The sequence below is a fragment of the Phoenix dactylifera genome, unplaced genomic scaffold (genome assembly GCF_009389715.1).
Source record: "Phoenix dactylifera cultivar Barhee BC4 unplaced genomic scaffold, palm_55x_up_171113_PBpolish2nd_filt_p 000112F, whole genome shotgun sequence".
NCBI lineage: Eukaryota > Viridiplantae > Streptophyta > Magnoliopsida > Arecales > Arecaceae > Phoenix > Phoenix dactylifera.
The window spans coordinates 409,942-426,720 of NW_024067684.1; the positions used below are offsets into that span (position 1 = coordinate 409,942).

The window sequence follows — 16,779 nt, forward strand, 5'->3', positions numbered from 1 at the left end:
AGAAATAGGGTTGGGCTAGGTCGTAAAACTTTCAGCTTGTCAACTTCTTGTTCCCATGACTACACTCCTATGCGAACTGAGGACCAACCTTCAAAAGAGATTTTTTTTTTTTTTTTTTTTGGCACCTTCAAAAGAGATTTGCATAGAAAATAAAGCAATAACAAAAGACAGAAAAGGAGTAACAAAAAAACAAGGATGACCACGCGAGGCACCGGAATGGTGCAACTAATATTTGTCGGATCAAAAAAATAGGTGTTCAATCATAACAAGGATAGGATGTCAGAGGTGGTCAAAGAATAGGTCTAGGATGGCCAAACCAGGTCAAGGGACTGAAGCAAGGATAACATGTCAGAGAACTGGCTCAGTTGAGCTAGTAGTTGGGTGCTTTTTCAGGGTCTAGGCGGTCTAATCAAACCAGGCCTTACACTAGTCCCGTTACCTATGGTGGAGTCGTTTTATTAAGATCATCAGCCTCTGGATTTCTAGTACGGATTGGGATGTTATGTAAACACCTGCGATTGGCCATATTTTCCACAACTGATATGAGGGCAAATCTGTCTAATAAAAAACAAAATTTATTCTCTCCCCTCATCAATTGAACCAAACACCTTCTAGCCAAAAAAAAAAAATTGAACCAAACACCATGGCAACAAGTAACCCCTCACCTTACCCATCCATCCAAATACCCAAGTTTCTTATTCAAGGGAATAAATCTTATTCTTCCAAACTTATCCAAATATATTATTTTTTTCCTGCGACCAAATGCTACTGTTAGGTTTAAGGGACCAACAAAGGTCATTATTCTTCTATAATCCTGTGTTTATGGAATATATGTCTGTCTTCAGATATTCCCATTTGCATGTAAGATATCACATGGTTAAATCTACTAAGAATTCAATTTTGCAAGAAGGTATTGTTTGATGCCAGGGCCATTTCAAAAGTATTGCTTAAATAAATTAGGCTCTATTTGTAAGATGAAACACCTATTGATATGGTCTTCAACCCATTACGAGTATCCTTGTTACGAGTACCCTTGTGAATGAATATATATTTTTGAATATTTGCTAGAATTGGCAGAAGATCTGTTGAAGAAACTTTCTTTATGCAAAGCACCTTTTGATGAGAAAAATGAGTAAGAGGTTTCTAGAAAACTAGTATTTTTTGAATTACATTTAGCTTGTAAGCAAACAAAAAAACTATGCAAAAATGAGGACCAGCGGGGAGAGGTGCAGTGGAAGAAAACGGATGAAGCAACCACATCCTGAAATATTTTAGAATACCAAACCTTCTTTTCTTATTCTTCTATTGTTCTTCTCTGCCATTGGATTCTACCATTTAGACATTGACCATAAAGCAACATCAAGTGGGAGCTCCACAGCTACTGTGGAAGATGGAGATAAATACAGGTGATGGGACCATCTGAATTGGTTGACAGAAAGGTGAAAGCCCGCATAACTTACATCTGATTACGGTTTGTCAATTCTCTGCACGAGAGACATCCGTTATAAGGATGTCCCAAAGCTAAGAGGAAAAAATTTCACAAGAAGCTCTATTCCACAGTTAATATTGAACTTCCTTTCTCATGAAATCGATCAGCCAATATGCTACACTATTAATCTTTCTGTTGCCATTGAGGAAGATCCAGGCTCAGCATAAGAATTGCTTTCAATTCTTTCTACCACCTATATTAGGATAAAAGCTTACTTCAAAGATGATGTACATTTATATGAACAGCTATCAGTTACAATACAGGAAGGTGGGGGAGAGCAGGCATGCACCTATTAGCCGACCAAGATCTTTCTCCCAACACCAGAATTTGTGCTAAAATAACTCAAACTCAATATCCTCTCCAAAATTAAGACATCTACCTTCCTTTTTCCTGCCCATCTCCAATGAAGTACCAGGAAAATAGCATCGTGGTGTCTCTGGTGGCGTTGCACAACGGATCAGTGCCCAATTTATTCCCTCAAAGAAAGGGTGCCGCTTCATCTCCGCTGCCCCCTTGACAGATCCAAGCCTGTTTTCTGGCTCCTTTATCAGCAACCCTCTGATCAAGTCCCTTGCATGAAAACTAACAGCTGGGCTCTTAGGGAACTTTAGGCTCTGATTGACCACATTGACCAAGGTTTCTTCATTACCTGATCCTTTGAAGGGTGTCCTGCCAAAGAGCAATTCAAATAGAAATATCCCAAAGGTCCACCAATCCACAGAACTCCCATGTCCATCTGCTTTAATTATCTCAGGAGCCAGATACTCGTGTGTCCCAACAAAAGAGTTGGAACGTGCATCAGTAGGCTCCACAACAAGCTGAGGAATTGGGCTAGCTCGGTCGGCCATATCAGACTTCAGCTTCTGGGTTTTCTTCATGTTGGGAGATACCAAACGAGGTGTGAAGCATGATGCATGAACCCAAGATGGCTGAAGGCAGAGTGGTTCAGTGCAGCCGGATTCAGCACGAGGTCCTGATTGCTTCTTCACGGGTTCAAATGCTCCCGATGAAGATCTGAGAATCATGGGACTCACTGCGCACCTTAGGGACAGGTCAAAATCCGAGAGCATAATGTGGCCATCTTCTCGAACTAGAATGTTTTCTGGTTTGAGATCTCGGTACACCACCCCTAGCATGTGCAAGTATTCAAGAGCAAGGAGTACTTCTGCTGCATAAAACCTGCAGCAATGATAGAAAAACCATTATTCTGTACCATTAACAGCAAAAACTTGAGTAACCAAACACAATAGAAGTATACATGTATTCAAAATTAAAATGTGAAGATCTATGCTGAAATACTGCACCAAAACAGATGCTCAAGTCTTTACTATTTTTCATGCACAACCACTAATAAAGAGGCACCAGAACTGATGTAGGTTTCCAGGTCGGCAGATTATAATAAAGTCCAGTTTTTCATGACTGTTTTAAAGTATTCAACAAACCCACAAATTAACTAAAGTCATTTCTTACTAAGCAATTAATGATTAGTGTTTTATTTTCAATGTCTTTTTTATTCATGCTATGTTTTATGAATATTAAATCGTAGCCTTTAAATTAAAGAGGTGCAACAATGATATTTATCATGTTAACTGGTTCATCAGGTAAAAAGGGAAAAAGAAAAGAAGTGGTGAGAAATGGATCAGCAACTGGGTGCCTTTTACAGGAATCATTCAATTAAAGTTCCACTGCCCACATTTCTAAGAAAACCATAACCTGTTTTGGATTAATCCGGTTAAATTTTGAGCCAACTGGGAGCAGCCAAAACTGCAAGAGGTCTTTATCTTACTCCAGTCTCTTGTTAAAGTAAGAGATGTGCTGGAAAAACTAAATATTTCAAAAGACACAATGCTCATCGGTCATGATTTCATGCCCCTGAGTGATTTCTTTCAAGAAGTAGAAAAATATAAAAAAATATAGTTTACATCAGTTTACTCGATAAATATTGCTGGTTTCTTAGCAATGAATTTAGTTTGTAAAATAACAGCCCAAATATAGAACAATCAAAAGGATGGATATAGATAGAATAGGCTCTACATTCTGCTAAGAATACTAAAAAATGTTCCGAACTGATTAACTTAAACATGGTACTTTATCAACGTTTAAACAGAAACAAATGTCGTTCAAATTTCATTAGAATACTAAAAATTCTAGACAAAGGTTGAAAAGAGTCAAATTGCTGATTTAAGTAACATCTAAAATATGTTTTTTTCATAAACAAAAGACAAGTATTAAGGAACAGAAGAACCTGACCCTGCTTTTAAGTTTCTCAATGCAATTAATTTTTCAAAAACATGTCCTATTCTTCACGCTATAAGTCTTTGGACCAACACTTAGATTGATAAACTTGGGTTCATGCCAAATTCTGAATGAAATTTTGAAAAGTAGATTTTCATGGATTATTGTAAATCTGGAAACTACCTAACTGCTGATTCAGGAAAACTTTTGCCAGGTTGCTTCTGCCGGAGGACATGCAAATCCCCAGCTGGACAGTACTCCATTACCAAACATGAGAGATTTTCTGTTGTAAAATGGGTGTAGAGTGTTGGAAGAAACGGATGATCCAGCATCTGCAGAATCTCTCTTTCAGTCTGTGCCCTCAACATCTTCTTTCTACTCGCCAAGAAATCAACATCCATGACTTTCAAGGCAAATAAGCATCCCGAGCCATTTAGCTCAGCAAGATAAACAGTTCCAATATCTCCAGAACCAAGTCTTCTGAGAAGTTCAAAGTTCTTCAATCCAATGCTTCCCTGTTGCACCAGGACATGGCGGATAGCTTCCCATCTCACATCCATAGACATGTGAGGCCTATTGCAGTGACTGCTAGAGCTACTCTGGCTGCTTCCATCACTGATGATTGTGCTGCTGCCATAATTGCCTATGCTACCCTTTGAGCCACTCTTTGAGCTTTGGGAAAGCTGTCCCTTCTCTCTTGATTTTGAACTTCCACTCTTGGAGCATTGGGAAAGTTGTCCCTTTTCTTTTGATTTTGAACTTTCAGTCATCTTTATGGTCACACTTCTAGAACCACTAGAGCTTGCTAGACTAAAATTAGCACTTTTACCCCCGTCTTTGTTTTGGTTCCAGAACATTACATCAGGACTCCTTCTGCAAGATGTAGGAGAAATAGACTCATTCTTGCAACTCAATTTAGGTTTAGGAGTAATTGAACCAATTTTATTAACTTCAGTAGATCTACTAAAGCTCCCAGGAGCAGATACTGGTTCCTGCTTTACTTGCCTTCTAGAGCATCCGTTGTCTCTAAATAATGGCTTGATCAGGTGAGGACTCCAGATATGCTTGCTTGATTCAGCAAAAGTCTGATGACCAGATACAGAGGTTTCAACATTTACTTCTTTTATTCTTGACTTCACAGTAGATGAATCATTTTTAGCTTTAGCTGATCCAGGAGACAACACATCCTTGATTCTTGTCTTCCCGAGCTTTGGTTTTGAAGTTGCATTATGTGATGAAGAAACCACCTTTTTACATGATAGATCCACATTGCATCGTTTAGTAACATTTTTAGATGAATTTGTGGTATTTTTCACAGGCATAAGGGATGTTTCCACCAAATTTGTTTTCTCAACTTCTTGTGAAAGACCAGGCTTGCTAGCTTCAATTACCACTGATGCATATAGCCTTTGAATTTTTCCAGCTTCAGAGACGCTGGATAAGCCTAGTGGCTTGGATGACCTCTTTAGAGCAGCCATCTCTGATGCTTGAGAAATGCATAACTTTCTTAGTGCCTGTTTCAGGGTTACAGAATCAGAATTTCCAATTCCTGATGCTTGAGACAAGCCAACTTTCTTCTGCAGCAAGTCCACACCCTTGGGATGAGAAGATTTCAAAACCCTAGGAGTGGTTCTGAGATCAATTGCCTCAATAAATCGGTTGATGTTGTCTTCAACAGGAAAAACATGAGACTTTCCATCCCTTTCACCTACTTTCAACTTAATATGTAATAGATTTGGTTGATTAAAATGATGAACCAGGTCAAATTCTTCTTTCAATTCAATAATCTCGGAAGTATCAGCATCTGAGCCCATTTCCATGATTAGTAATTATCAAGCTCAACTAGCTTCAAAGCAGAACTAACCCATCTCTGGCAAAGCAATTTGAGAATATTGAAGCACTAAAGTGTAAAAGAAAATGCATATGTTTGTCTGTATCTTCAAGCTTGTTGATTCCAAGATCTGAAAGGTCTTTGCATAATTAATTCTGCCCAGATCAATAGCCAAACCTGGCACAATCAGCAAATTATGTTATATTACACAATGTGATAGCCTGCATTAAAAATTTACAGATAATCAGACTCACAGCAGTGGGGGAAAGATGTAAATGCAAGATGTATATGATTCAACGAATGATCCTGAAAATGATTCAACTGTAATTTTCCACAAAGCAAGCTCCTAAATGATAAGTTGATATTCTTGTAACAGTTATAAGGTCAAAGGGAGTCAACTAGATCTCAAAGAGTCAACCCATATCAACTCATGACTCGGTAATCTATGATTCGAAAAGTAAATCGAATCAAACTCACAACTGAAGAGTTACATGCTTTCTGATCAACCAACTACTTTATAAGTACTAGGAAATTAAAAAGGTAGTTGCTTATAATGAAATGAATGAAGGACTATGAATTTTAAATTTTGCATTCTGAAATAGACAATGTATAAACCAAGGTATGCCATACTGTACCGAACCTGACAGCTTGAGACGTACTATATCGTACCGGTTTGATACCGATATGCAATATGGGAGACGTACCGACACTCAGTACACCGAACTGACTCCCATACCAGACATACTGACAAAGTAACAAGATGGCACTGGTATAGAGCCCGGTACCAGACGGCGTACCATGGTATATATCCTACTCTTCAAAGAAAAGAATTGATTCTAAAGCTCAACTTGAGATATAAAAATTGGCAATGGATAACTGCCCAAGCTAGATATCACTATGATGCAAAGTCTCGCCCTTCTACATTAATTTACAACATGAAGTGAATAATTCCCTCATGAAAAATATATGTAGTTTTGAAGCATAAAAAATCGTACCAGAGGGCTAAAAAAGCACAAAATGTAGATGGTGAGACATGAAAAAAGCTAAAAATTTTGGTCATATTTGATTTCTTGAAGTTTGAACAGGGAACAAGTGTCCTTCAAATCCTAAGAGCTATCAATCCTAGCACCTCTGAAGTTAAGTCAACCCAGAAAATTGTAAACAACCGAACCAATCTTCTAGACATTTGAGATATTAACGGCTAAAATTACAAAATTTTGGTCTTAGTTGAAGATAGAATTGAATAGTTGTACTTATAGTGAATGCATTTCTGTACTAACTCATGATACAGCTGCACTTTAAAACATTATAAATAGCAAATGTTCAGGACTACTACAGTCAGCATATATTTGCGCTCCACAAATTCAACCAATATAAAGATAATGCAGCTAATACTGGAAAGAAAGATTTTCCTCTGCAAATGCAATTCAGTAAGATTGTGTGAGCAGCTGATTGATTTATTACAAACAACACAACTGGTTAAAATTGCAGACTCTTGATTTAGATTTTCTAAAACCAAGAAAAAAAAATCAAGAAGTTACTATCAGGATTAGGTGTAAAAAAAAGACGGGGGTGAAAACTGTGAAAGAAAGGCAGAAGAATTGAAATCATACTCTGCACTAAATTCGATAGAGGAACATTCTTTTCATCAATTATACAGCAAAAGCGATGCTCAAATAGAAGGTTAATAAAACATGGATAAGAATGGCAGGGAACTAAGACAATTCCAGCATAGATGTCAGCATTTGGAGGACTAAAGAAGAACCTTAAGCGAGGGTTGAAAGGGAGCCATACCGGAAACAAGCTCGCCGCTACGGAGATCGAATCGGATCTGAAGACCGGTTGGAAGAGCAGCGAGAGATGGGAGAAGGGAGAAGTTATTAGGGTTAGGGCTGGGAGGGGGAGGGGGAGGGGGAGGGGAAGCGGAGGAGGCGGTGGAGGAATGCAGCTCACGGGTAGCGGCGTGGGTTCCGCCGAATAAACCAATAAATTGGAGGAAAAATAGAAGGAGAGAATGAAATAAATTAAAATTGGCGGAACAAACAAAAAGAGGTGGATCGATCTGGTGGATCCACGTCAGTTTCCGTGCAATCACCGGACAGCGAAACAGACTATAATGGACGCTGATTTTCTGAAAGTTACGCCATGTGAGACTGTCACATTCATCACTATTACTATTTTAAAAATAAAACTATCATTATTATCATTATCATAATCATTATTATTATTATTATTATAAATATTTCATTTTATTACTATTGCGGCTATTATTATTACTATTATTTTTTATTATTTTGGGGTGAATACCCTTCCGGTAGCTCCATGGCTCTATTAAAACCATATTTATAGTTCTTACAAATTTGATATTGTTTTATTTTTTTTTTTTACAATATTTTCATTCTGTTGTCGCCGACATTATCTTCTGTTAGAAGAAATATTAAGCATCTCGACTCAAATTAGACCAACCTTCTTTACCTCAATATAAATTGAGATGAACAACTTTGGTAAAAGTCAAGAAACCAATCTGTATGTGTTAATAAAGATCAGTAGTTATGGCAACATTGCTGTCAAAATATGATTAGCATGATCACTATCGTATGCTACTCGCACAAAATGTTTTCCACGTTGTAAATATGCTGTTGACCGTTATCTTGCAATTAAAATACGTCGCGCCAAATCAGGTAAAAAACCGGTAGACTACCCTATAAAAAAGAGTAGTCCAGGAGTCCTCAGATAAGCTTATTCAAAGAACTCTACCTAGCAAAGATTTCTTCCTCCCACACTATTGTTTCACTATCGTGACTTAAGCATTAGAGAGTTCCTCGCGGAAAATCTTCTAGCAATGAAACATTTTGTAGGTTGTCTCTGGAGGAGACCAGTTCTTTCACACCTCGGCCAACCCATCAGTTCATTTCTCACCAACCTCAGAGCCATCCAACCTATGCTCAGACCACGGTCTGGAATTCTACATCAATAGATTGGCACTAGAGGGAGGGCCCCAGCTATACCGATACCAAATGAAAGGAGGAATACAAATATGAAGTCGAGAAGGACTCACGGTGCATCTCATGCCTCATAGCGCCATGCTCCTACCTCACAAGGATCATTGCAGAGTCTGGAACATGCTCCACCGATACAACCCCTTGCATTTGTGAACACTGAGTAGTTCAATTTACTCGTACAACAGGTGCAGGCCTTGACCGCAAAAGTTCAGGGCTTACAACAAACAATAGCACGGCCGAAACCAGTCTGACCAGAACCTATGCAACCTAGTTACTACCCCCAACAACCAACACGCCACACGTGCTAGACTTGCCATCATTCTTGATGCCAAAGCCTGAAGCGATCTTCCCAGAGTTGGCACACCCAAAGAAGTTCTAGTCAAAATGGAAAACGACATACTCCAAGCCCTCATTCCGACAAGGATTCTACTTCCCCTCTCGTCTCCTCGTCATATGGAGCCCCTACCTTAGCGGGACGCTGACCTCGATAGAAAAATCAAGAAGATGGGCTGTCATCTTCAAGCCCTTAGAGGACAAACTTCGAGGGCAAATAACGACCTCAATTTCTCCATAGAACCTCTCTTTTTTGTGCAAATCATGGAGAAACCAATCCCACCTTGGTTCAAGATGCCTCAAGTGGAGCCATATGATAGCATCTTGGATCTTTTGGACCAATTGGAGAGCTTCAAAGCTCTCATGATGGTGCATGGAGCCACCGATGCCATACTTTGTAAGGCTTTTCTTACAACTCTTTGCAAAGCGGCTCGATTTTGGTTATCAGGGCTTCGACCTAGATCTATCCATCCCTTCGAGTAGCTCGAACGTCTTTACACGACGCACATCATCTCCAGCCGAAGACAGCATTGTGGTTCTGATGCATTGCTCGATTTTAAGTAGAGAGAGAGTCCCTCAAGAGATTATGTCAATCGCTTCAACACGGCGACATCAAAATGAAGGGCGGTTTACAACCGTCTCATTTTCTCTTCTCTTTGGAGAAGCGTTTCTCCATCGACTTCATCGAAATATTAGCACGAGAAAAAAAATATGCCAATGCAGAGAAAGCCATGGCCTCCAATCATGTGTCTATTGGGGGAAGACTTCCCAGAGGAGGCAAAGGGGATGCGTAGAGCTTTCACGAGGTGCATTGAGGAGTACTTCACTTCGAGGCAAAAAGAGCTCACGCGCCCCAAGAGTCCTTCTTAGAAGTTTGAAAAGTATACTCCACTTACTGCACCAAGGCCTCAGATCCTCATGGAGATCGAAGGCTGAGCTTACCTGCATCCTTTGCATCGAATGAAAGCTTCGGCAAGAAAAAAGGATAAGAAGAAGTATTGTCATTTCCATCGAGACTATGGGCATGACACCGAGGAGTGCATCCAACTCAAGATTGAAATTGAGGCACTCATCTGACATGGATGACTGAACTGATATGTACATGCTCGACGTGATCGAGAAGGGCTTGCCTCAGCTTCTGATCTGCCACCCCCAAAGCCAATTGATAATCGTCCAATAGTAGCGGTTATTAACAGATTGCTGGTGGTCTTGCCGAGGTTCCAAGCACCTCGGACAACCTTTGGCCTCCCATGCTCTTGGTTGTGAACTTTTTTTTACCAAATCACTATTAGTATAAGATTTTTCAAGAAGGCCATTTATAATCTCAGTAAAGTGAGTAAACATATCAGTAATAAATTCAATTGATTTCATTTTAAATAGTTCATATTTACGCACAAGCACAAGCATATTGATTTTAGATATCTTAACTTGGCTAGTGCCTTCATAAGTTACCTCCAGCCTATTTCAAATCTCTTTAGCAAAATTACAAGTTGAAATACGATTGAACTCACTAGCAACCAAAGAGCAATATAAAATATTCATGACTTTAGCATTTAGCTAAGTCATTTTTTTATCAAAAATATTCCATTTTCTTTCGGGCTTGGAAAGAGACACACCATCTATAACTTTAGTGGGTATGTGAGGACCATTAGTTATAACACTCTACATGTCATGATCTAATGCTTGTACAAAAACATGCATGTGTGCTTTTCAATATATATAACTTGTGCCATTAAAAAGAGAAGGTCAATTAATGGACTGTCCCTCGGCAAGAGAGGTTTCAATTGGAGCTGCTATAAATCTTTAATTCTTGACTGTTAGATTAAAAGGAGATAGAATACCGAAGCTCTGATAGCACTTGTTGCCCAGCTATGCAACCCAAGAGGAGGGATGACTTGGATTTTTCAAAAAAATAAACTAAAGTGTAGTGGAATGAAGATTTAATAAGTGCGATTGGAAATATGAGCTATAAGCAAGCAAGAATGCAAGAGAATGAAGCACACAAAATAATCACCATAAATACAAAATTTTATAGTGGTTCAGTGCCAACTCTGCACCTACATCCACTCCACAAGACACCTTTCTTGAAAATTTCTACTATAATCTCTCTAAGATTATAACACGATTGTTTTGATTGGGCTCACAACCAACCTAGTTGATTTTTTCTGGAAATCAACCAAAACCACCACCAAGCCTTTTCTAGGCTTAATACAATCCAATTTCAGATTTGGATGGACCTTTTTCTCAATTTTCAATTTCCAAAACTTATTACAACAAAGTATGAGAAAGATATGTAACAAAAAAAATTATAGCTCCTTAAAGACAAATAGACAAAGAATTAATGGAGCTCTAGCAACAGTTGGTTGGTCTTGAATAATCTTGAATGCTCTTCACCAACTCTCTCTTAACAGTGAAAGATGTGATCTTTAAGCTTTTAATGAATGTACTTGAATATATTCTTTCTTCTCTTTATACTATCAAAGAGTGGTTGGAAGATATTTCTAGCCATTAGACGGCTGAAAAAAGTCATTGTGAAACAAAAATGGTCATTCTAATTTATAGAAAAGCTAGCCATTACCATTGTGAGGCGCAAACAGGTCGACTTGACTTCTTCAGGAGTCGACTCATGATCTTCAAGGGTCAACTCGTGATTGCACTTAGTTTTGTTGCACTCTATCTTTGGCATGTAGTCATCATGGGATTGACTCTTCTCTATTTTAGGGTCGACTCATCTATTGACAGAGGCTACTCATTGTCCTCTAGGGTCAATTCATTAGCATACTGGATTTGGCTTCTTTTTGTCTTCTATTGGCGGCCATTCTATAGTCGACTCATTTGCTTTTAGGGTTGACTCATTTTCTTTTAGTGTCAACTCTTGTTCAATAGGAGTCAAGCTCATAAATTTTATGGTTCAACTCACCAGTATGCTAAATTTGAACTACTCTCTATCTTTTGTTTGAGATTGTTTTGGGGTTGACTCATGTGATCCAGGAGTCAACTTGTGAAAGCACGGATTTTCACTACTCTCTGTCTGTCTTCTGAAACTATTCTGAGATCAACTCATTTGATTCAAGGGTCGACTTGTGAAAGCATGCCCAAATGCCAAATTCGACTTGTGTATATCCTGAGGTTAACTCGTGAAAGCATTCCTAAATGCCAAAGTCGACTCGTGTATATCCTGGGGTTGACTCTTGAAACTACCTAAAGATTTCTATCTTTGTCTATGGATGTTCACGGGTCAGCTCATAGTGTTCCTAGGGCTGACTCCTCTTGTGCAGAATTCCATAATTCTGAGTTTCAATCTTCCACAACGAGAGTTATGGATTGACTTATTAGCCTTTTGAGAGCATTCTAGTACATTTCAAGCAAGTGATTAGTAGAATTCTTACTCGAATATTTTGTATCATCAAAATCAAATCTTTTAAGTCAAAAGTTAAGAAATTGATGTGGCTCAAATCTGACCTCCAATCACAAGCTAACACATGGCACTAAAGGGAAAAGCATGTTGCCCAACTATGCAGCCCAAGAGGGGGGAAGTGAATTAGATTTTTCAAAAATTTTAACTAAATACAGTGGAATTAAATGCTTAATAGATGAATATTGATTTCAACAAATGAGTACTTAAGTAAATATGCAAAAAATTAATGCAAGTAAAAAAAGCAATGCAAACACAGAATTTATAGTGGTTTGGTACCAATTCTACACCTACGCTTACTCTCCAAGACTTTCTTCTTAGAAATTGTCTTCTTAGAAATTTTACTATAATCTATAACTCATATTATAACATAGTTGCTTTATGGGTTCATAACTAAATCTAGTTAATTTTTTTAGGCAATCAACCAAAACATTCAAGCAATTATTTTAATCGTAAAGACTTCAGCGAGCATCAAACTATAAGATAGTGGAGGCTTTGTCCTTGAAACAACTTCATGCATCCTCTGAATTATCAGAGCTAAAAGGTTTATGGGGATCTCTTTGTTGATGTGGAACATTAAGCATAGCTCTGGCTCTGACACAATGTCAAACCTCTCAGACTTTGGATACAATATCAAGTTGATTATGTGATGTTGCAGCCTCTTCTCCGCACTAAGTAGGCTTCCTTCAATCTTAGCATTTTTATTCATTTCTTCTTTTTCCAGAATGCACTATAAGGTAGAGAGTAGATTCTCAACCTTGTCCATGAGAGCACCTTGGTTGGGCATCTGAAGAACTCACTTGAGCACATCATAATTCAATTCAATACCCACATTTTTACAATAGAGGAAACGCTTTCCAATCCAAACCTAATATTTTGATAGAATTCTCGAACGAAGTCTGGGTAGATGGGTCACTTGAGCCTGCAGAAATACCCTCATCCTTAGATTCTGATAAGCTCTCCTATAGTGAAGCCCTCATTTTCCAAAAATTGAATATCGATGTTTCTCCCAAAAGTGATTTTTTGAGTAAAGAAGGGTATTATGCTTGGAATCCTTGCGGAGGAGGCTGACACGTGGAGAAGAGAAGAACAATCCTCTGACTACTGCTCAATTGGAGACTTTCATCTTGCCTTGTTCTGCTTCAAACCTCTTTCTTCTCTAAGGAAACATCTTTCTCGGGGCCATTGAGAAATTAAGGGTGACAAACTTCGGTGAAGGGAAGAGAGCAGACAAATCCCAGAGAAGATGAAGAAGATTTGCACAAAAAATAACTAACGAGAAGGGAAATTTTGAAGCGATCAAGAGAGGAAAGAGAAAGGTTGGCTTTGACTAATGAGATCAAGTCTTGCAAGTGTCGACCTGGGAGGTTGACCGCCGTCTTAGAGTTGACTTGTCATTATGCATGAGTCAGCTCTCCAACAGCCTACAGAGCTTTAAATTAACTTTCGAGTCAATACAAAGCTCCCCCTTATTCCTAGGGTCGGCTCCTCATGATCCAAAGTCGACTCCTCAAATTAAGTGTCAACTCACAAGAGAAAAGAATTCAAAATTTTCAATGAATGGCAATTGAAATTGAATTAACATAAAAAGATAAACAGGAGTTTAATAGAAGGATTTCAATAGAAGGGAGGGCAAACTCCTAGTTCATTCCTAATAAAAAAAGAATGTCTTCATATAGAGGTTTTGTAAATATGTCAGCAAATTGTTTTTCTAAAACATACAAATTTAATCATTACATCATTATTTTACACATGGTCTCTTACAAAATGATATCTTATTTCAATGTGCTTAGTTCTTGAGTATTGTATTGGATTTTTGGTTAAATTAATTGCACTTGTATTATCATATTTTATAGTTGTTTTATTAAGTTTAATGCCATAATTCTCAAGTTATTGCTTAATCTAGAAGATTTGAGCACAACAATTTTTGGTTGCTATGTATTCAGCTTCAGCTATAGACAAAGCTACCAAATTTTATTTCTTGTTAAACTAGGAGATTAAGTTAATTTCTAAGAATTGGTAAGTTCCACTGGTGCTTTTTTATCAATTTTACAACCAGCAAAATTAGCATCTGAATATCCAATTAGGTTTATTGATCATTGTTTTGAGTACCATAATCCTATGTTATGTGTTCCATTTAAATATCTAACTATTTTTTAATAGCAATTAAGTGTAATTCTTTAAGATTAGATTGATATCTAGCACATATACAAACACTAAACATAATATCAGGTCTACTTGCAATTAAATATAATAAAGATCCTATCATGCCTCTATAAAATTTTAAATCAATACTTTTACCATGCTCATCTTTATCTAATTTATGAGACGGGCACAGAGGGGTACCGATATTATTTGCATTCTCCATGCCAAATTTCTTCAAAATTTGTGTACTTGCTTTGGCAAATAAAGATCTCATCTCATGTTTGCTTGATTTGGAGACCCAAAAAAATTGTAAGTTCACCCATCATGCTCATCTCGAATTCTTCTTGCATGAGCTTAACAAAATTTTGACATAAAACTTCATTAGTTACTCCAAATATAATGTCATCAACATAAATTTGGACAATTAAGGTATCATTATCTTTTTTTTATAAACAAAGTTTTATCTATATTTTTTCCGAACAATTATTTTCTAAAAAAAATTGCTTAGTCTTTCATACTAAGTTCTATAAGCTTACTTTAAACCATACAAAGCCTTATTTACTTCAAATAAATGATTTGGAAATTTATGAATTTCAAAACTAGGCAGTTGTTCCACATAAACTTTCTCAGCAATAAAACCATTCAAAAAGGCACTCTTAGCATTCATTTAAAAAATTTAAAGTTCATATAGAAAGCAAATGCAATTAATAATCTAATAGCTTCTAGTCTTTCTATAGGTACAAAAATTTTATCAAAATCAATACCTTCTTCTTGATTATATTCTTTAGCAAACAATCTAGATTTATTTCTTATTACATTTTTATTTTTATTTTTATTTAGTTTGTTTCTATAGACCTGTTTTGTTCTTATTACTAGATAATCCTTGGGTGTACTTACAAGTTTCTAGATATTATTTCTTTCAAATTGGTTAAGTTCTTCTTGCATAGCATTTAGCCAATTACGATCTTTTTTAGGTTCTTCTATTGATTTGGATTCAATTTGGGAAACAAAAACTAAATGATTGCATGTATATCTAGTAGATGATCTAGTTCTTACCCCATGTAAAGGATCATCAATAATAAGTTCTTTAGGTGACTATGAACATATCTCTATTTTCTAGATAAGTAATGTCTACATTGAGATTGTTGTTGTGGTTGATCCTCTTCTTCTTGATTATCAATATCTTTTTCTTCATGGTTCATTGTATCTTGTATGGATATGTCCTTCAAGGTGAGGTCCTTCATATCTTGATCTGCATCATCATCAAAACTCTTTTTCCTTCTTGAAAAAAAAGTCATTAGCTCATCAAATATAACATAAATGGACTCCTCAACTACTAAGGTTCTTTTATTTAATACTCTATATGCTTTGCAAGATGAAGAGTATCCTAAAATATGACTTCATCTGATTTGGCATTTTTTTAAAATTATCATTTTTATTATTAAGCACAAAATTTTTACACCCAAAAATATGAAAATATCTAATTTTAGGTTTTCTATTTTTTCAAAGCTCATAAGGTATTTTCTTCAACAACCGTCTAATAGAAACTCTGTTTAAAATGTGACAAGCTGTATTGAATGCCTTAGCCCAAAAGTATTTTGGTAGAAGGCTTGCACACAACATAATCCTAGCCATTTCTTCAGAATTTTTTCTTTCTTTCAACCATCCAATTTTGTTGAAATATCCTAGGTGCAAAGTAATTATGTTCAATTTTATTTTCATTACAAAATCTTTCAAAACCATGATTTTTCAAATTCAATTCTATGATCACCTACTATCTTAAGAGCATGTAAGCCTTTTTCATTTAAATTTTTTATATAATTTTGAAAAAATAAAAAATGCTTTATTTTAATGTGAAAGAAATAACACCCATATAAATCTGAAAAAAATCATCAATTATAATAAAACCAAAAGTTTTTGTTGGTCCAAGTAAATTTATATGCAAAAGTTCTAATGGCTTAGAAGTTAAAACCATGTTCTTAGATTTAAATAAAAATCAAATCTATCTTTTTAGTTGGCATGCATCCCAAATTTTATTTTTTTCAAAACCTAATTTTGGTATACCTATAACTAGATCTTTTTGGATAATTTTGAAATCAGATCCATACTTACATAAGCTAATCTAGAATGCCATAATCAACAAGTCTCACTGATTTTGGCATTCATGGCTACCAAGTATTGCATGTTTTTTAATGAATAAATGGTCAATATTAACCTAGTATACATTACCATACCTATGCCCAGTAAACTTAATGTCATTATCATTGGAACTAGACACAAAGTATATAGATGACTCAAAAATGACTTTAAAGCCTTTATCACATAATTG

General features: G+C 36.7%; 1 protein-coding gene across 2 annotated transcripts; it reads right to left on the reverse strand.

Annotated features, from left to right (window-relative positions):
- Window positions 1-1,687: 1,687 nt before the first annotated feature.
- Window positions 1,688-7,534, reverse strand: LOC103715402 (serine/threonine-protein kinase D6PK-like). 2 transcript variants are annotated; one of them, XM_017844773.3, is made up of 3 exons: window positions 7,350-7,534; window positions 3,908-5,776; window positions 1,688-2,668 (listed from the first exon to the last, which is right to left on the reverse strand). In XM_017844773.3, exons 2-3 carry the CDS (start codon window positions 5,542-5,544, stop codon window positions 1,822-1,824), a joined length of 2,484 nt encoding a protein of 827 aa, XP_017700262.2. In that variant the 5' UTR covers window positions 5,545-5,776; window positions 7,350-7,534; the 3' UTR covers window positions 1,688-1,821. The 2 variants fall into 2 exon arrangements, with proteins under 2 accessions (XP_017700262.2, XP_008801239.2); XM_008803017.4 differs by having other exon boundaries at window positions 3,908-5,732; window positions 7,350-7,533.
- Window positions 7,535-16,779: the final 9,245 nt, after the last annotated feature.

Bases quoted from the DNA above. Each gene is read 5' to 3' on its own strand.
- LOC103715402 (XM_017844773.3), bottom strand. From the start codon at position 5,544: ATGGAAATGGGCTCAGATGCTGATACTTCCGAGATTATTGAATTGAAA. The intron at 2,669-3,907 runs GTAGTTTCCAGA...TCATTGCTGCAG, and splicing joins TTTCCTGAATCAGCAGTTAG to GTTTTATGCAGCAGAAGTAC.